The sequence below is a fragment of the Eptesicus fuscus genome, chromosome 18, assembly GCF_027574615.1.
Source record: "Eptesicus fuscus isolate TK198812 chromosome 18, DD_ASM_mEF_20220401, whole genome shotgun sequence".
Classification (NCBI taxonomy): Eukaryota; Metazoa; Chordata; class Mammalia; order Chiroptera; family Vespertilionidae; genus Eptesicus; species Eptesicus fuscus.
In genome coordinates, this window is record NC_072490.1 from 33,975,109 (window position 1) to 33,995,073 (window position 19,965).

At 47.4% G+C, this 19,965-nt stretch overlaps 1 protein-coding gene across 1 annotated transcript in view; it reads left to right on the plus strand.

Annotated features, from left to right (window-relative positions):
- The window catches only part of FGD5 (FYVE, RhoGEF and PH domain containing 5), a 105,341-nt gene that overhangs the window by 72,189 nt on the left and 13,187 nt on the right, over positions 1-19,965 (plus strand). The window contains exons 5-13 of the mRNA XM_008152393.3: positions 503-663; positions 927-1,083; positions 1,695-1,782; positions 3,463-3,513; positions 3,996-4,054; positions 10,593-10,664; positions 12,046-12,114; positions 16,783-16,866; positions 19,707-19,786. Coding sequence (XP_008150615.3) covers positions 503-663; positions 927-1,083; positions 1,695-1,782; positions 3,463-3,513; positions 3,996-4,054; positions 10,593-10,664; positions 12,046-12,114; positions 16,783-16,866; positions 19,707-19,786 — 821 coding nt within the window. The remainder of the gene's footprint in view (positions 1-502; positions 664-926; positions 1,084-1,694; positions 1,783-3,462; positions 3,514-3,995; positions 4,055-10,592; positions 10,665-12,045; positions 12,115-16,782; positions 16,867-19,706; positions 19,787-19,965) is intronic.

Below are 19,965 nucleotides of genomic sequence, written 5' to 3' on the forward strand. Positions count from 1 at the left end.
ATTTTTTGGCACCAGGACATGAATATATCACATAGTCACCATCTGCATCATTTTTAGTGACTGCTTGATATGCCATGGAGTGGATGCCTGTGACTTCTTAAGACTTTGTTTTGAAAGGACACAGTGCATGAATCTCTTCAAAGATGGCTCATTGTTAAGAAAAGCTTTATATTTCCTCAGAGAAGGAATTACCCAACTTCTCACGCACCTTGTAAAAGAAGAGCGTGCACCCAAGTTCCCACCAGGGAGGGGGTGGAATGAACCTGCTTTAAGCCTGACTCTGTGCTGTGAGTTGTGCTCGCTAGGCATCAGGTTACCTGTGGTCACAGATGTGTTGTCAGCCCTGTTTCACAGGTGAGGACGCTGGGGTCTGAGACACAGGTTTACTAGTAAGGTCCCAGCTGTCTGTCTGTAGGCCAGGGCTCCAAAGCCGCAGGGGAACTGCCAGGGAGGACGGGCTCAGTCCTATCAACCCGTGGGTAACAGGCCTTTGGGGTTTCAGGATTTCCATGGAGCTGTTGTGAGGGCCTTGGATGAAATGGACCAAGAGGGCAAGGACACATTGGCCAGGGAGGAGCTGAGGCGTGGCCTGAGCGAACTCCCAGCCATCCTCAACCTTCATCAGGGGATCCTGGAGGAGCTGGGAGAGAGGCTGCTGCACTGGTGAGCAGTCCCCAGACTCCCGCCCCAACTTCTGTTGCTCTAGGGGGTTGGGGGATTAAGAACCCCACCGCGTGAAATGGTGTCTCCATTTGACAGATGTGGAAGTCGAGACACAAAGGTGTGTGGTCATTTGCCCAAAGTAAAACCAGTGTGGGAGGGTCAAGCTGGGGTCCTCACCAGGGATGTGACTCCAGCTCTCACGTCCAGCACTGTGCTGGTCACAAGGCTGAGTTCTCGCTGTCCTGTCCCCCTCCTGGCTGCAGGGAGGGCCAACAGAAGGTGGCCGATGTCTTCCTGGCTCGGGAACAGGAGTTTGACCACCACGCCGCTCACATCCTGCAGTTTGACAGGTATCTAAGTCTGCTCGCTGAGAACTGCCTCCATTCTCCCCGGCTGGCAGCTGCTGTCCGTGAATTTGAGGTGGGTCCCTTGGTCCTCTGAGAACCTGCTGTAAGGATACAGGGGTGGAGCTGGGTGGGTATGACTAAAAGCAAATCAGTGGGGCCTCTAGGTCAGTCTGCAGCTGGGGGACAGGGGGGTGGAGAGGGTGACCCAGCAAGAGGAAGAACCCAGAAGATCCCCTGTTGGACAATCAATGACAACTCAGTGAGCCCCAGCCACAGCGAGGGTTTTTCAGTGGCCCTTCTTCGGTCCCAGCAGAAAAGCACAAAGTGAGGTGGAGCCCCAGCCATTTGAGTGACCAACAAATGGCCACCACCTGGGGATCCAGTTATTGGGCAGAAAAATGCAGTGCTTTCTTCTATTACTAACACTAGATGCACAGCTGGGACTGCGAGAGGCATATGACTGAGTGTAGCACAGACTGCGAGCCTAAGGAATGAACTGTCACAGCGGGGTGGTGCTCATCTGGGAGGGCTTCCTGGAGGAGGGGGAACTGGATTAGAGATGGTGGAAGCTCAGTTTGGCCAGGAAGAGGTGTGGCTAGGACAGTGCAGGTGGGATTCTGGAGCCCAGTTCCTGAAGGCCGGGGTCCCTGATGGAATTTTGTCCTCCCCGTCTCTTGGGAACAGCAGAGTCAGCAAGGAGGCGGCCAGAACGTGAAACACAGGCTGCTGCGGGTGGTTCAGCGCCTCTTCCAGTACCAAGTGCTCCTCACAGGTGGGCCCCGTGGGAGGTCAAGGTGCACTGAGACTGTGGGGAGGGAGGGCCCCTGAGGAGGGGTCGGGTGATGATGACAAGATGTGTGAATGGTAACCTCTCCTCCCACCCTGGCAGGAAGGGGTAGGGGGGACTGCTCTCAGTTCCTGCCTCCTGCCTCTCCGGAGGGACCAGACCCTGCCACCACCTTCTCTCCAGCTGAGCTTTGGACCCTCTGCTGCCACGTTGGGAGCCGCACTTCAGGGACCACCTCCTGTGTCTTCCTCCAACCTCTCCCATCCTAAACTCAAACTCACACTTCCCCGCATTCTTCATGTCCTCCCTGTCTTAGTGGGTGGCTGGTTTCCTAAAGTGGTTCTTATCAGCAAAGTCCTCCTTGTGGCTGAATCAGTGGCATTTCCCACCTGGGACCTTCTGGACCTCTCTGTGGCTTTGTCACTGACCACCTCCTGCTTCTCCAGCGCATCCATCCTGGGACCTCTGTGACATACTCTCTCTCCGGCCTCTCTCTGACTGCTCCATCATCTCTGATAACAACCTTTCTTCCTCCACTGTCCCATAAATGTTTGTGTCTCTTGGAAGTCAGTCCTAGGTCCTCTTTCTTTCCCTCTCTACAAATTCTTCCCAGGAAATGTCATCCCCTTTCCTTCCTCCACCTGCCAGAAACACACACACCTCTGTCCAGAGCTCCAGACCCATTTACTCAGTTGCCTCTTAAGTGGACAAAGACCCCTAGCCTGGGGAACCGACATTCCAGTGGGGGAGATAGACACACACCTAGCGATATGCATGTGCATCCACGTAGTGACCAAGGCTGTAAGAAAACTACATTAGAGCCAGGAGACAGAATTCATTCATCTAATTCAGCAAATATTTATTGGGCAGCCACTGTGTCCCAGGCCCTGTGCTAAATGCTAGAGATATAGCAGTGAATTAAACAGCCACGCTTTATAACACTGTGGAGCTTGTCCTCTAACAAACAAATAAGGAAATAAAAATTTTATATGTTGGTGATAAGAGTGCTGAGGAAAGATAAAGCAGGTGAACCGCACTCTGATTAGACACAGCACTCAGGAAAGACCGCTCTGAGGAGGTAGCATTTCAGAGATCTCAGCGAAGTGAGGACATGAGCCCTATGAAGATCTGGAAGAAGAAAGTACGAGGTAGAGGGGATACGGAGTGCAAAGGCCCTGGGGTAGGAAGAAGCGTGGCATGTTCAAGAAATAGCAAAAAGCCAGCACTGCCAGAATGAGTGAGTGACAGAGAGAGGCAGCTGGAGCGAGGCCAGCCTGTGTTGAGCTTTGTGAATAAGAATGTGTTAAAACATCTCACTCTACTGTGTTGACAGTCACGGCCGTCTCCCCCTGACACGTGCTTCTCAGAGGCAGGCTCTCACCTTGTTTGCGTCTCTCTACCCTGAAGGCCCGGCACAAAGTCAGGCACACAGCAGTCGCTCATGAGAGAGTGACTAGTCGTGGTGGCAGTGGTGCTGGTGGCAGTCCTGGAGGCCTGGTTTTGTGGTGGTACTGGGGTGTGATGGGTCTAAGAGGGGTGACAGCGTGGACACCCCATTCTTTGGAAACTTTTCTTCCACCTCTGGAGAGAGAGGGGCTCCTGCTGTGGACAGGAGGGGCTGCCTCACCAGGGCAAACTGACTCCTGGCTCTTGTTCTGCCTGCAGACTATTTAAATAACCTTTCCCCGGATTCAGCTGAGTATGATAACACACAGGGTAAGTCCAGCATGAACCCAGAGGGGGGGACACAGTCCGGTTTTGCCCCAACTCTAGACACTACATCAGTTCTAGGCCCGGGACATAGTCCGCTCCCCACCAGCTTGGGGGTGCAGTGACATGAAGCTTCTAGGGCTTCTGACGGGACTCCCCAGGATGGGCTCTGATCCAGTCAGGAGGAGAAGGGCCAGTGCCACATCTAAAACACTCACTCGTGTCCCTGTTTCCTCCCAGTGCTATGTGGCTGTCCATATGACCTGTCAAGTGGTCAAATTACTGTTATGTGGCAAAGCTAGGGTTGGGCCTGTGACCTGACCCAGCCATGGGAAAAATTGGTGCCACCCATTTACAAGGCCCTGAAATATGCAGTGATCTGAGGAGGTGGAGTGGGGAGGGGAGAAGAGAGGCAAGAGGTGAGGATGGTGGCAACTAGACTGGCCCTCCCCAGAAGGCCCAGCTGTCTGCTCTGCTTCCCTCCTCAGGCGCGCTGAGCCTCATCTCCAAAGTCACAGACCACGCCAACGATAGCATGGAGCAAGGGGTAAGTCCAGCCTCCAGGCTCCTTCTGTGGGGTCCAGGTCCAGGACTCCCTCCTCCATGCCCAGGTCTGCCTTGGAGTCCAACTTATGTACTATACATAGCATATGTTTGAAGTGTACAATTAAATAAGACTTGATGTTTGTGTGTACCTGTGAAACCATCTCCATAATTACAATGCTGAACATATCCATGGCCCCAGAAAGTTTCCATGTACCCCTATATCATCCCTTATCCCCAACTCCCAGGCAACCACTGGTTTGCTCTCTGTCACTATAGATTAGTTTTCATTTTCTAGGATTTTATAAGATAGAATTATTCAACATGTACTCTTTTTTGTCTGCCTCTTTCACGCCTTTATTGGATATGTGATGTACAGATATTTGCTCCCAACCTGTGGCATGTCTTTTCATGCTCTTAGTAGAGTCTCTGGAAGACCAGAAGTCCTTAATTGTAATAAAAAAGCCCACTTTATTATTTTAATTTCTTTTATGGATCATGATTTTAATGTTATATCTAAGAAATCTTTGCCTCACTCAAGTTTACAAAGTTTTTCTATTCTGGTCTTTATATTTTAGAAGTTTTCTAGTTTAAAATTTTACATTTAGGTCTCTTAATCCATTTTGAGTTTATATTTATGTACTAGAGGGGTCCCTCGGCCTGGCCTGCAGGGATAGGGCTGAAACCAGCTCTCCGACATCCCCCAAGGGGTCCTGGATTGCGAGAGGGCACAGGCCAGGCCAAGGGACCCCACCAGTGCACAAATCCATGCACCGGGCCTCTAGTATGCATATAAGATCTTTGGTTAATCTCTTCCTGCCCTTTCCCCTCCCCGCTTCCCTCTGAGATTCATCAGTCTGTTCCATGTTTCCATGCCTGTGCATTGAGCGTCTGCCCCCTGGTGGTCAGTGCATGTCATAGCTACTGGTCATATGGTTGCTTAGGCTTTTTGATGTGCAGGCTGATGCTCTAACCACCATGCCATGCCAGCCAGAGCTCACCTTCATTTTTTTAATAGACTTTAATTTTTACAAATCTTTTATTGAGGTAAAATATAGGGTGTTCCAAAATATGTATACACACACTTTGAATAATTATAAAGGCAGTGTTTATTAAAATACATTTCACTTTCAAAATTGAGCTATCAGCTGTTAAAGTGTGTATACATTTTTTGGGAAACCCTGTATACATAACAAAAAATTTGCTATCCTAATGATTTTTAACCACATAGTTCAGTGGCATTAAGTACATTGATATCGTTGTGCAACCATCATCACCATCCATCTCCAGAATGTTTTTTACCATCTCCAACTAAAACTTTGTACATATTAAGCACTAACACCCCATTTCCCCTCCCCCCAGTGCCTGAAAACACCATTCTACTTTCTGAATAGTAGTATTTTTATTTTTTATAAAAAATTTAAATTTACCAGAAAATTTGAGAAGATAGTACAAAAGAGTTCCCATGTATTCCACACACAGTTTCTCTATTATTAACATATTAATATGGTACATTTGTTACATTAAATAACCAATATTGATAACATATTATTAACTAAGGACCATGCTTCATTCAGATTTCCTTAGTTTTTGCCTAATGTCTTGTTCCAGGTTCCCATCCAGGTTATCATATTTCATTTAGTCATCTTGTCTCATTAGACTTCTCTTGACAGTTTCACTGACTTCCCTTACTTTTTTTTTAATGCATTTTTATTGATTTCAGAGAGGAGAGGAGAGGGAGAGAGAGATAGAAACATCAATGATGCGAGACAATCATTGATTGGCTGCCTCCTGCACACCCCCGACTGGGGATTGAGCCCACAACCCGGGCATATTTTCTTGACCGGAATCAAACCCGGGACACTTCAGTCCGAAGGCCAATGCTCTATCCACTGAGCAAACTGGCTAGGGCTGACTTTCCTTACTTTTGATGACCTTGACAAATTTGGGAAATACTAGTCATATATATTCTAGGATGTCCCTCTTTTGGAATTTGTCTGATATTTTTCTCATGATTAGACTGGGTTTGTGATTTGGTGGGGGGTTGGGGGGAATAAAACATGGAAATAAAGTACCACTTTCATCAAATCCTATGAAGGGTACATGCTAGCAACATGATTTATGACTTGATGTTGGCATTGATCGCCTGGCTGAGGTAGTGTTTGTCAGGTTTCTCCACAGTAAAGTGATACACACATACTCACTACCTTGTCCATACCCTTTGGAAGAAAGTCACAATGAACAGCCCACATTTAAGGAGTAGGGAGTTTTGCTCCCTCTCCTTAAGGGCAGAGTAGAGTATCTACCTAAATTATTAGGAATTCTTCTGCATGAGAGAGTTGTCTCCTTTCCCTCATTTGTTAATGTATTCATTATAAACAAATAAATCATTTATGTCAGTTAGGACTCATGGGCATTTGCTTTATATTTTGGGTTATAATTCCATACTGCTTTATTTATTTTACTTCTCAAATTGTTCCAGTGTTGGCTATTTGGAGCCCTTTCAGTTGGTTCCTGTACCCCTTTCACGTACCCCCCTGCATATGTGTTTGAGTACTTTTTTTTTTTTTAGCACTTTCTTACTTTCTGGCACTACATGGTACTCCAGGATCATCTATTATATTTTCTGCCCTATTCTTAGAATCATCCATTTCTCCAAGGCACCCTGGTTTCTTTAATGGTATTAGAAATCAAGATCTGGGTACTAGGTATGCTCATTGCTACTGGAATATTATTTCATTTAGGTCATCTTAGCTGACAGAGCAAAGAAATATAGTAGGTCCTTGGGTTACGTTGGAGATCCGTTCCTACAGCGTGCTGTAACGCGATTTTCGCTGTAAGTTGGCACCCACCTCTATATGCACTTACGTCACCCACATGGAGCACATACACAGCAGTAATGAAGTGAAACAGTAAAAAAAAAATTTAAAAGAAAGATAACAATTCCTGACCTTTACTTGTGGTAAATAAATAATAATAAAAAAATAAAGCACATGTGTACATACGTCGAAATGACGGAACTTTTTTTTTTTTTAATAAATAAATGGGAGATGGCAGTGTAACCACAAAATGACGTACGTCAAGTCCGACGTAACCCGAGGACTGTCTGTATATGTGTATATACCAGTGGTCAGCAAACAACGGCTCGCGAGCCACATGCAGCTCTTTGGCCCCTTGAGTGTGGCTCTTCCACAAAATACCACGTGTGGGCGCGCACGTACAGTGCAATTGAAACTTCGTGGCCCATGCGCAGAAGTCGGTTTTCGGCCTGGGCGAGTCTATTTTGAAGAAGTGGCATTAGAACACTCAAGGGGCCAAAGAGCCACATGTGGCTCGCGAGCTGCAGTTTGCCAACCACTGGTATATACAGTTGACCCTTGAACAACATGGGGGCTAAGGGCACCAACCTTTCATGCAGTTAAAGTTCTGAGTATAATTACAATCAGCTTTCTGCATACACAGATTCCCAACTGCACATTGACTCTTGAACAACATGGATTTGAACTGCAAGGTTCAATGGGAAGAATTTCATATAACCATCTACATTAAGCTAAACATAAGTTCTTACTGATGTCTGCAATTCTAATCTTTACTGCATCGGTAGATCATTCCCTTGCTTATCTGTAAATTTCCACACAAAAGTGAAAAACCTAGTTCTCATCATTCATCATCCATTTACTTAATTGGAAGGTTTACCAATTCTTTTTTTTTTTTTCTTTTTTTTTTTATATATATTTTATTGATTTTTTACAGAGAGGAAGAGAGAGAGATAGAGAGTTAGAAACATCGATGATAGAGAAACATCGATCAGCTGCCTCTTGCACAACCCCTACTGGGGATGTGCCCGCAACCAAGGTACATGCCCTTGACCGGAATCGAACCTGGGACCTTTTAGTCCGCAGGCCGACGCTCTATCCACTGAGCCAAACCGGTTTCGGCAGGTTTACCAATTCTTGAAAGATATTTTTCCTGAATATAGAAATCTGAATTGACCACTTTTTCTTTCAATACTTTTAAAATGCCACTCCATTGTCCTATGGCCTGCATAGTTTCTGATTTGAAATCTGCTGTAATGGTGGTATTTCTCTTTCTTATGTAATCAAGTCTTATGTGTTTCTTTATTCTAGCTGCCTTCAAGATCTTCTCTTTAAATTTGACTTTTAGAAGTTTGACTCTGATATCTAAGTTTGTGTGATTTTAGGAGCTATGGTGCTTCCTAGATCAGTGATTTGTTGTAATTCACTAATTCCATTTTTTAAAATTAATTTATCTTTCACTTACAGTTGACATACAATATTATGTTTCAGGTAGTCATTCGTTACTTTTGGAAATTGCTGTTGGTTGCTCTTTTATTTTATTTCCCCCCACACTTTTTTTTTCTCTTTGTGTTTCAGTTTGGTTAATCTCTGCTTACCTAACTCCAAGTTCATTGATTACTTTTCCTCGTGTGTACAGTTTGTTGCTAAATCCATCAAAGGAATTCTCCATATGTGATGCCATATTTTTCATTTTTAATATTTCCATTTGACTATTGTATAGTTTCCATTTCTGTTGAAATCCTCCATCTGTTCATGCATGCTGTTCTTCTTTTCCACTAGCTCCTTAAACATATTCATCATACTTACTCTGAAGTTCCTGTCTGATGATTCCAACATCTATGTCACCTCTCATTATGGTTTTATTGAATGCTTTACCTCTTGAATATTAGTTGAGGTTCTTTCTGGCTTTTTTGTGTTTCTTGTAGTGTTTGGTTGAATGCCAAACATTATGTGTAGAAGAACTGTAGAGACTAGGGAAATATCTATCCCCAGAAGTGGATGTGCCTATTATTGTTATTATTATTATTATTATTATTATTATTATTACTTTGTCATGCTGTTACAGGGGCTATAGGAGTTGGGTCAATCCAATAAATGAATTGGGTTTGGGTTTTTTGTCACCATTGTCACCTTCAGCACCCCACAGATTTCATGCTCCTCTAGAAGGGGACTGTTGTTACCTGGTACTGTTTGTGGGGCCTGAAGTGCCAGAGTTTTTCTTATATTCCTGCTGCCTTGTCAGCTTTTAGCCACTCCTGCGGCACAGAAGAGACCTCTCCCCATGTTCTTGCCCCTTCTTGAGGCAGACTACTGTTTCCTGTTACTCAGTGCTAGGCTCATAAACCATGGCTCTTCAGGACAAGCTTCAGTCTGAAGCAGGGCCTGGGGGCCGGGCTCTCAGCACCCTGCCCCTCCCCTGCATGGCAGCCATGTACTGTGGCAGGTCTTGGAGGTTTCTGCCTTGTATTGTTGTACCATCCTGGACCCAAGGAGTTATGCCCCCCTCTTCTTGGGACAGAGAGCGTTTGTTTTACCACCAAAGGCAGGGAGCCTGTTCTTCCTGGCCCCCTGCCTTCCCCCAGTCTTCCTGTGAGCACTTGGTGGAAACTTCTGGAAAAGAGCTTGTAGATGTTTCTCATGTCTGGGCCTCCGTGTTATTCTGAACTGCCCCACCAGCCCACACGTGACCTTTAAGAAACCATTAACATTTCAGCTGCTTTCTATTGTGTGCCAGCCACCTCTTCCCTCCTGCGTGTCGCCAAAGGCATGACGGGTTCGTATCTCTGTGGAGGGGCTTGTCAGTCTTTGGAATTTCATTCATTTGGTTGCCTTGTGACCTCAGCTCTCCAAGAAGTCTAAGAAGAGCTACGATTTTGTAGATTGCCTGTGTGTTTTTTTCTCACTGTTATGGTGGGGCATTGTGTTCTTGCAGCCTTCTACATCATCAGTGGAAATGGAACAACTATCAAACATTTCTAATGTGTAGAATTTTATGCCCAAAACTATGAACAGTGTCAAGGCCTTTTCAGGGCAATTTCTCTGCACACAGCTTTTACCTCATTAGTTGACTTTAGAACCTGACCCTGTGTGAGGTTCAAGGGGCACCTGCTTGTTATTTCTAGTATTAAGGGGTGCTGTGCAGAGGGGACAAGGTGTGTCCCTTTATAGATTGTGGATGACCCAGTGGGGGACTGATAGGAGTTCTCAGGCAGGCACAGTTACCTTTCTTCAAGGAGCTCAGACCCATTTTCTCCCCAAGTGGTGAATTTTCTTGGTTACTGTCCCTCTGAGGCCACACCCTGGTCTGTAATCCCAGAGAGACAGACTGGCCTTGGGTATCTGTCATCTCTGGGTTACTGAAGTCTGGATACTCCAGGCCTTACGGGAGACACAGGCTTAGAGTAGGCGCAGTGGCCCAAAGACAAACGGCGTGTCGGATGGCAAAGCAAGGCCAAGAGGCCATCGCCATGGTATGCATAAAGGTGGCAGTGTGAGACCCCAGGCCCAGAAGGACTAGCCTGATTATGGGCAGACCACACGCAGCATCCTGCAGATCCAGGCTCAGGCCGCAGTCCCGACCCTGACGGGAGGTCAGATTTGGGGCAAGGTCCTTCTGGGCTCCATTTTCCTCCTCTGAAGCAGAAGCAATACCACCCCTTGTGAGGCGGTAAGACTCCTTGAAGGGGTCCTGACCATCTCTCCCTCACCCCGTCCCACCCACAGGAAAACCTGCAGAAGCTTGTCCACATTGAGCACAGCGTTCGTGGCCAAGGGGATCTCCTCCAGCCAGGAAGGGTGAGTGCCACCGCCACCATGGGCAGGGGCAGAGGGCGTACTGGCAGCAGGCAGGCGAGGCTCTGATAAGCCCCATTGTTCAGCTGGGCTGGCCCCAGACAGGCCTGGCTGCAGGTGCTGTTTACCCGAGGAGGAGGGAGGGCAGGGCTGGGCTCACAGGGCCCATGGACTGCCTCCCCTGGGGTTTTCCACTCTCACGGCCTTTAAAGAAACAGTGCCATTTGGGTTCAGTGTTCCCTGTGGTTCTCTTCACCTCCAAGAAGAAGCAACACCAAGTATTTTTAGTTTAGTCCAGCATTGCTGAGAAATCAGGAAAGCCAACTCTCAAAAGCCCCAACACAGCATTTTAAAAAAACATTTTTCAGGAGACAAATTTATCCACTACTTAAAAATTTTTATTTTTATTAATTTCAGAGAGGAAGGGAGAGGGAGAGAGAGGTAGAAACATCAATGATGACAGAAAATCATTGATCGCCTGCCTGCTACATACCCCCTGCTGGGGATCGAGCCCGCAACCTGGGCACGTACCCTGACAGAGAATTGAACCGTGACCTCCTGGTTCATATGTCGACGCTCAGCCGCTGAGTCATGCCAGCTGAACAATTTATCCACTTTTAAGCTTCCAATGGAAAACATAAAACTCAGCTCAAAAATAGTAAAAAATGTGTTCATTACCTATTACAGTTGATGAAGGACAAGAGACAAAGAAATGAGATATTGTGTTCAGATTTTACCCAAAATTAGCAGGGCTCTCACTAGTATGAGATTCTATAAAATCACACTTAACGTTTTGGCCTGGGTCATCAATAAATATTTACTAAGCATCTATTTGTATGCTCCAGAATTTCAAGGTGGGTACACCAACTCTTCATGCAGCTGTTTTGGCAAACCTTCCATGGCTTTGTTCTGGATGGACTTGTGGCAGCAAACCAGGGTGAGAGTCATTGTATGGACCATTCTGGGGCTTGGTGTAATTCAAGGTGGAATGCTGCTGAAAGGCCAAGAGGTCTGTCTCCAGAGCTGCTAGAGCATACACAGAGCATCTCGCTCTTCTAAAAAAATTTTTTAATTTTATTGATTTGAGAGAGAGAGAGAGAGAAACATTGATTTGTTGTTCCACTTATTTATGCATTCATTAGTTGATTCTTGTATGTGCCCTGACCAGGGATTGAACCCACAACCTTGGTGTATCAGGTCGACGCTCTAACCAACTCAGCTACTTGGCCAGGGCCCAGAGCATCTCTCTTAGGCTGGGAATCCCCCCCAGGAGCTGCTCTCTGGTCTTCCAGGAAGCATCATAACTTCAGTTTCCCACTCAAGGGCCTCCCACCCTTCTCCAGGGCATCAGCCTGACCACCGATGTCCGCTTCTCTCCCCACAGGAGTTTCTGAAGGAAGGGACACTGATGAAAGTAACAGGGAAAAACAGACGCCCCCGGCACCTGTTCCTGGTAAGTACCTGGCCCCCCAACCAAGCCCTGGGACTGTCAGGTTCTGTGGAATTTCTAGGACCAGTATTCAAGGACGACTGGAAGTCAGGGGAGAGGACTAGAACAGAGAGGAATCTGTAGGATGAGGATCATTCTGTGTGCTGAGCTTTTCAGAAAGCTTGAGAGATTAATCCTTGGAAACCACCACCCATCCCTTATTTATTTGTTTGTTTGTTTGTTTGTTTATGTAAATTTCCCCCCATCCCTCATTTATTATTTCAGCGATTTTGATGGAATGGTACCAAAATTTAAACATTCTAAAACCAGGAATAAATGTCCAACCTCTTTATCTAATGCATGAGAAAACAGATCCAGAAAAGAGAGTTGACTTGGCCAGATCTCTCAGCAAGTTGGTGACAGAGCCCTGGGGGAACCAGGGCTGCACCCCGAGTCCAACACTTTCTCCACTGTGCACAAGACAGAATATAATGTAGCATTTTTGGTGATTTATAGCTACAGTCTGGAATACCAGGCAATGTCCAGGCTTATGATGTAGTAACATCAACCTCAGTGGCTGCTAAGCTACAAGCAGCTCTTTGTCCCTCCTACCAGCTGTCTCTTACCCTCTTCCCATGAGAACCCCTCACTCTGGCTGGTTTGTGCTGTGGTGCAAGGGAGAAATTTGGCCACAGGCAAGAGATTAGAACCCCAGCAGGAACTTTGAAAGGTATCTTTGAAAGTGGATAGTTCAGAGTGGATAATTCATTGGATAGTTTGAGTTCTCAAAAGGATCGCAAAGTCTCTGCAGATGCTTGAGTTCCTTTCTCCAGGTAGTTTTTTGAACTCTGCATATACCTCTGGTGACAGGGAGCTCACTGCTTATTATGACATTCATTAATTCTGCAACTCCTTATCCATCTTTTTCTGTGGGCCAAGATCTGTGAGAGTATATAGACATGGCCCCTACCCTGTTGTGGATCTTGGAGTCCAGTGAGGAAAGTCATCCCTTGTTCCATATGAGAGTCTACATATTTGAAAATTCCTTCTATTGAGCAGAAGTTCATACCCTTGAATTTTGGAAATCTGTGAGGCAATGAGCTGGTTAGATATTGATATGACACTTAGCCCCTCGGTAACCCTTAGACAGATCACAGAAATGTCTGAGCCTCGATTTCCCACAGGGAAAGTGGAAATACCGGGCAGTTTGGGGAATTAAATGAGGCCCATAGAAGCAGCTTGTTTGATAATAATTTCCACCCTTCCCTCTGACAGTTATCCCATGGGACACAGGCCCTCCCTCTGCCCAGAGCTATAGAGTCATCAGCTCCCTCTGCCCCAGCACAGCTCACAGCTGGGTCCCAAGGCCTTGCTTCTCCAGGATGAAAAAGGGAGACATCCAGGATGGTGATGAACACTGGCTTTGGAGTCAGACAGACTGGATTCTCATGCCGGCTCTGACTTACTGGCTGTGCAACCCAGGGCAGGTCCTGTTACTTCTCTGAGCTTCAGTGTCCTTCTCTCGACAAGGAGGGAAATAGTCCCTCCTGTAAATGAAGGAAGTGCATGAAGCTAGAGTGGAGGGAGCTCCTCCATCTTGATTCCCACCTGGCCAGCTCCTCTGGCTATGTCCCTTTCACAGGGACTTCGAATGCCAGGCACAGACGCAGTGTCCTTCCTCGCTCCTTCCCTTCCCCCACTTTTCACCCTCCCCCTCCTCCCACTTCTCTTTCCCTTTCCCATGCTCCCTCCAGCATCTAGTTGACTCTCTTCATAGCCTCTCTCTCTCTCAGTCATGATGACTGGCCTGGGTCTCTCTGGTTCCCTGTCATTGTTAGTCTCCCTACCCACCCCCCAACCCGCCCCACAGCCTGAACCCAGGTCCCCTTCTCTGTCAGCACAGGACCTTCTACTAAGTAGGTGTTAGTAACATCCTCTTAGCAGTGGTTCTCAACCTTTCTAATGCCACGACCCTTTAATACAGTTCCTCATGTTGTGGTGACCCCCAACCATAAAATTATTTTCGTTGCTACTTTATATCTGTAATTTTGCTACTATTATGAATCGTAATGTAAATATCTGTGTTTTCTGATGGTCTTAGGCTCTACAGCAGTGGTTCTCAACCTGTGGGTCGCCTAAGACCGTGGTCGGCAAACTGTGGCTCGCGAGCCACATGCGGCTCTTTGGCCCCTTGAGTGTGGCTCTTCCACATAATACCATGGCCTGGGCGAGTCTGTTTTGAAGAAATGGCGTTAGAAGAAGTTTAAGTTTAAAAAATTTGGCTCTCAAAAGAAATTTCAATCATTGTACTGTTGATATTTGGCTCTGTTGACTAATGAGTTTGCTGACCACTGGCCTAAGACCATCGGAAAACACAGATATTTACATTATGATTCATAACAGTAGCAAAATTACAGTTATGAAGTAGCAACGAAAATAATTTCATGGTTGGGGGTCACCACAACATGAGGAACTGTATTAAAGGGTCGCGGCATTAGAAAGGTTGAGAACCACTGCTCTAGAGGGATAGTTAGCAAGAGGATGGACAGACAGGTTCTTGAACCAGGGAGCACCATGGTGAACACATTAAGGAACAACTTTTATTCCTCATAAGGTGCCAGTTTCATAAAATAATCTTAACTACACAATAAAGTCAAGGCATCTGCCCACCGACACAGGGTTTTCAGTGATGCTGTGGAGAGGTTCCCACAGTGGCCCTGCGTCCCATCCAGCCCCAAGAGATGGGTGGTACTGGAGGCTCCTTATTGTGAGAAATCCACCCTTTCTCCTCCATGAAGAATTTCTCTTCCTTCCTCCAAATTGGGGCTGTAAAACACATGCTTTGAAGAAGAAACGAGAACCATGGGCAATTAGGAGGCAGCCTGGTCCTGAACCCATCAGTAAAACCTCAGGGTGCTAATGGCAGTTGCCATGGCAGCAGGTGCTTAAGGGGCAGTCAGAAAAGGCTGGGACTACTCTGGTGAGTGACACAGGCGGGTTCCTCCAAGTAGGCTAATGAGTGAGGCTCTGTATGGGGTTTGGTCACTGTCCCCAGGTGGGGCCAGGACTCCCTGTGTGGCCACCCCCAGCACACCACACCACACCTGAATGCACTAGAGGCACACTTATTTACTTACCACCCCAGCTCTGCCCCCTTAGGCACGTTATCTAGCCAGTCTGTGACTCAGTTTCTCCTGTCTTTGGCTGCTTTGGAGCTACAATGGCTAAGTGGAATAGTTGTAACAGAGACTGTATGGCCCATAGAGACTTAAATATTTACTATCTTGCCTGTTAAGAAAATGTTTGCTGGCCCTGTTCTCCAGCTCCAGTTAGAGACAGTGAGGCCCAGAGACAGGAAGGGTTTGCCTGAGGTCACACAGCAGCTCAGTGTCTCGGCCAAGCCTCTCGCACAGCTCTGCCTGGGACGTCGGGGTCCCATGAAGAACTGGTGACACAAAAACTCATTCCTCTGTCCCCTCAGCGGACTCTGTCTGCAAGAAAAGGAAGTGTTAACCCTGAGTTCTCGCCCTGTTTCAGACCTTAGATGCCATGTTCTGTTCAGTGCCTAGTTTACTTGGCTCCCGTGCACAGAGGGCTCACTCGGGGCCATTCGCTCTCAGCATCCATAATGAGGTAGGGGCAGAGGTGGTCCCAACTTCCCAGGTGAGGAAGCTGAGGCTCAAAGAGGGAAACAGCTTGTCCATAGTCACACAGCAGCTACAGAGCCTGGAGGGTCAGGATTGACAGCCCACAGACCACCCGGAGTGTGAGGTTGTTTTTTCAAACTAAACCTTTTAGCCAAACAAACATTCTCCTCTAAGGAGGTGAGGTGACTTTCATTATGTTTCTTCCTGTCTGCCTTGCATGGGGATGGGGAGCTTTAGTTGTTCATTCAACAGATATTAAATGAGCACCTACTATGTCACTGGAGCTCCCTATCCTCAAGGATCTCCCTCCCTCTCTCCTTCCCTCCCTCCCCTCTTTCCTTAACTATGCTTCACAGAGGTTTGATTTATACAGAGTAAGAGGCGTCCATCTTAAGTGTAGATGCTAAAGTATATTGACAAATCTGTATCATCATGTACTGCCACTTGCGTCAAGATACAGAACATCCCAGCCCTCCAGAAAGTTCCCCTGTGCTCCTCAGCAGTCCCTTCCCCCACCCCTGCCCCGGGCGACCACGGGCCTGATTTCTGTCACAGATTCGTTTTGCCTGTTCGGGAGCTTCATGTGAATGTTACCAAGCAGTGTGTTCTCTGTATCTGGCTTCTTTCAATCGGCATGTTTCAGGCTTCATCCGTGTCATTGTGTGTATCGTCCGTTTGTTCCTTTCGATTGCTGTGTGGTATTCCATAGTATAAGATGCACCACAGTTTGCTAATCCATCCACCTGTCGATAGCTGGATTGTTTCCACTATTTGGCTATTGCGAATAATGCCTGTATGCACGTCCCTGTACTTGACGTTTTGTGGGCACTGCATGTATTCCCCTTGAGTGTTTACCTAGGAGTGGAACTGTGGGGAAGGTGCTCCCGTTTTAGCCCACGGTTGTTCGGCTCTCTCGGGGGGGGGGGGGGGGGGCAGTGGGGAATGCAGGATGCCTATGCGCCCAGTGCTCAGTGATCCTCAGGACAGAAGCCCAGCACAGCCTCCTGGGACCAAGACTTGTGTGATGAGGTTTCCTTCTCCCCAGATGAGCGACATGCTCCTGTACACGTATCCCCAGAAGGATGGGAAGTACCGGCTGAAGAACACGCTGGCAGTGGCCGGCATGAAGGTAAATGCCTAATGCTAGGCACCCTGGGGTAGTCAGGGGAGACCCCAGGTGAGCAGGGGACAATATCCCTGCTTCTAAGAGCTCACAGGCCATCTGGGAAGAGGGGGTCCTGAGGAACAGCGCTATGTGTGGGTAACAGCCGGATTGTGCTGTAGATAGGCGGGGGCCAGGGAGGAGGAGGGGAGAGGAAGGGAGGAGTGGTGAGGAGGGCTTCGTGGAGGAGGGGAACTGAGCCCCTTAGAGAGCACGGTATGTGGACAGATGGGGAAGGGTGCTTCAGGAGGAAAGGCATGTGTAAGCAAAGGCTTGTAAGGAGGAAACAAGTATGTATTTGGTGAATTTCTTTAATCGTGGTAAAATATACATAAAAATTACCATTTTAACCATTTTTAAGTATACAATTCAGTGGCATTAAGTGCATTCACATTGTTTTGTAACCATTACCACCATTCATCTTCCCAAACTGAAACTTCGTACCCATCAAGCACTAACTCCCCATTCCCACTCCCTTTTCTCTCTTGATGATTTTTTAATATGTTACATTTTGTTGTTGTTAATCCTCGCCCGGGGGCTTTTAGGGAGAGTGGAGGAGAGAGGGAAAGACAGAGAGAAACATTGATGTGAGAGAAACACATCAGTTGGTTGCCTCCTGCACGAGCCCTGACCGGGGCCCGGCTGAGGAGGAGCCTGCAACCAAGGTATGTGCCCTTAAGCGGAATCGAACCCAGGACCCTTTGGTCCACAGGCCAACACTCTATTCACTGATTACACCGGCTAGTGCTATATTAAATTTTTTATTATATAAGTTTCAGGTTTACAACGTTATAACTTATACACTAAAAAGTGATCATCCTCAAAAGTCTAGTTACAATCCATCACCACAGTTGACCCCTTCGTTCTCCCCCCCTCCTCAAGTCCCCTTATCCTCTGGTAATTGCTAATCTCTCCTCTGTATCTGAGTTTATTATTATTTTTGTTTGTCTTTTGATTCCACATGGAGTGGAATCATACATTATTTGTCTTTCTTCTCCTAATTTATTCGCAGTATACCTTCAAGGTCCATTCATGTTATTATAAACTAGAGGCCCAGTGCACAAAATTTATGCATAGGGTTTGGGGTCCTTCAGCCTGGCCTGCACCCTCTCCAATCCGGGACCCCTCAGGGGATGTCCCTGATCGGGCCTAAACTGGCAGTCAAACATGCCTCTCGCAATCTGGGACCACTGGCTCCTAACTCCTCTGCCTGCCTGATCACCCCTAACTGCTCCCCTGCTAGCCTAATTGCCCCTAACCACCTCTGCCTTGGCCCCACACCTGGGACCCAGGATTCCCTCCTCCAGCCGGCCACAGGCACCCGGGACCCGGGCTTCCCTCCCTCTGGCTGGCTGCAGCCGCGGGTGACCGTAGGCGGGCGGCTTGTCCCTCTCCCAGGTCGCAGCCACAGCTACTGGTGCCCAGCATCACGGGGCGGGCGGCTTCTCCCAGCCCGGCTTTGTCAGGAAGGACATCCGGAAGACGCCCGGTCTAATTAGCATATTACCCTTTTATTAGTATATGGCTGAGTAATATTCCATTACATAAATGAACCACATCTTCTTTATTCATTCACCTATCAATGGGCACTTAGGTTGTTCCCATATCTTGGCTATTGTAAGTAATGCTGCAGTGAACATAGAAGTGCATATCTATTTTTTGAATTAGTGTTTTTATTTTCTCCGGATGAAGGGAGTGAAGTAGAATAGCTGGATTATATGGTAGTTCTGTTCTTAACTTTTTAGGCATCTCCATACTGTTTTCCATAGTGGCTGCACCAATTGATAATCCCACTAACAGTGAACTAGTGCATGGGTTCCTTCTTTGGCAGCTCGTAGAAGTGGGATCACACAGTATTTGTCTTTTGTGAGTGGCTTACTTCACTTAGCATTATGTCCTCAAGGTTCATCCATGTGGTAACAGGTATTGGAATTCCCTTACTTTTTGTTTGAATAATATTCCATTGTACATGTACACCACTTTTTGTTTGTCCCTTCACCCATGAATGGACACTTGGGTTGCTTCCACCTTTCGACTATGGTAAATAATGCTGCTATATGCTAAATATCTGTTCAAGAGGCAGATATTTTTTAAACAAATGTAAGAAAGATGCCAGCCTCGCTGGATAGTCTCGTGGGTAAAGACAGAGAGACGGGACGGAAGGGGGCCTCGTCACGTGTGGCCTGACACAGTGTAACTCCATCCCACATACAAGGATGGCTGAGAGCTGATGGGGATGCTTGAGAGCTTAATAGGCAGGAGGTTTTAGGAAGTTAGTTCTGGCGGTGGGGTCAGACAGGGGAACACGGAGGTGGGAGAATGCAGCGGGAGGTGCAGACGGGAGGGGAAGCATTGGAGGCATTGTGGGGGCCCCTCTCCTTCCTGGAAGCTCTTTTCATGAGGAAGCGGAAGCAGAAAGCACCTTCTCAGCAGGGAGGTTTGTTCTCCTTTGAACCAAAGGATCCACTGAGGAGCCTGTTGGACAAGGGAGTGGGAGAGACGGTCACTGAGCAGGTCCTTGTACAGCAGGATGTCTGGGCCCTGAGAGGGAAGCTCCACGGCATTCCTGGGGGTGGGCAGTGGCCAAGGACCATAGAATCAGAGTCAGAGTTGGTAGCCAGGCCCCACCACACACACACACACACACACACACACCATCTGCCATGTCTCAGCATCTGAGGAAACTCAGGCTCAGAGAGAGACAGAGGCAGGACCAGAGGAAAAATCTAGTCTGTGGTTGCCCCTTCATGCCCTCCCCCTCCCCCCCCCCCCCCGCTCCAGCTGAGGGTGCCTCTGTTGGTTTCCAGGTCAGCCGCCCTGTGATGGAGAAAGTGCCCTACGCCCTAAAGATTGAGACTTCTGAGTCCTGCCTAACTCTGTCTGCAAGGTATGGGGAGGAGGACAGAGGGAAGGCCTGGGGATGGGTGCAAGGGAGGGAAGGAACAGAGTTTTACAGGTGGGAAAGTTTGGAATAAATGTTGGATGTGTCTTTGGTTTTATTTTGGTACTAGAGGCCCGATGCATGAAATTTGTGCAAGGGGCTTGGCCCCCACCACCATGGCTTCA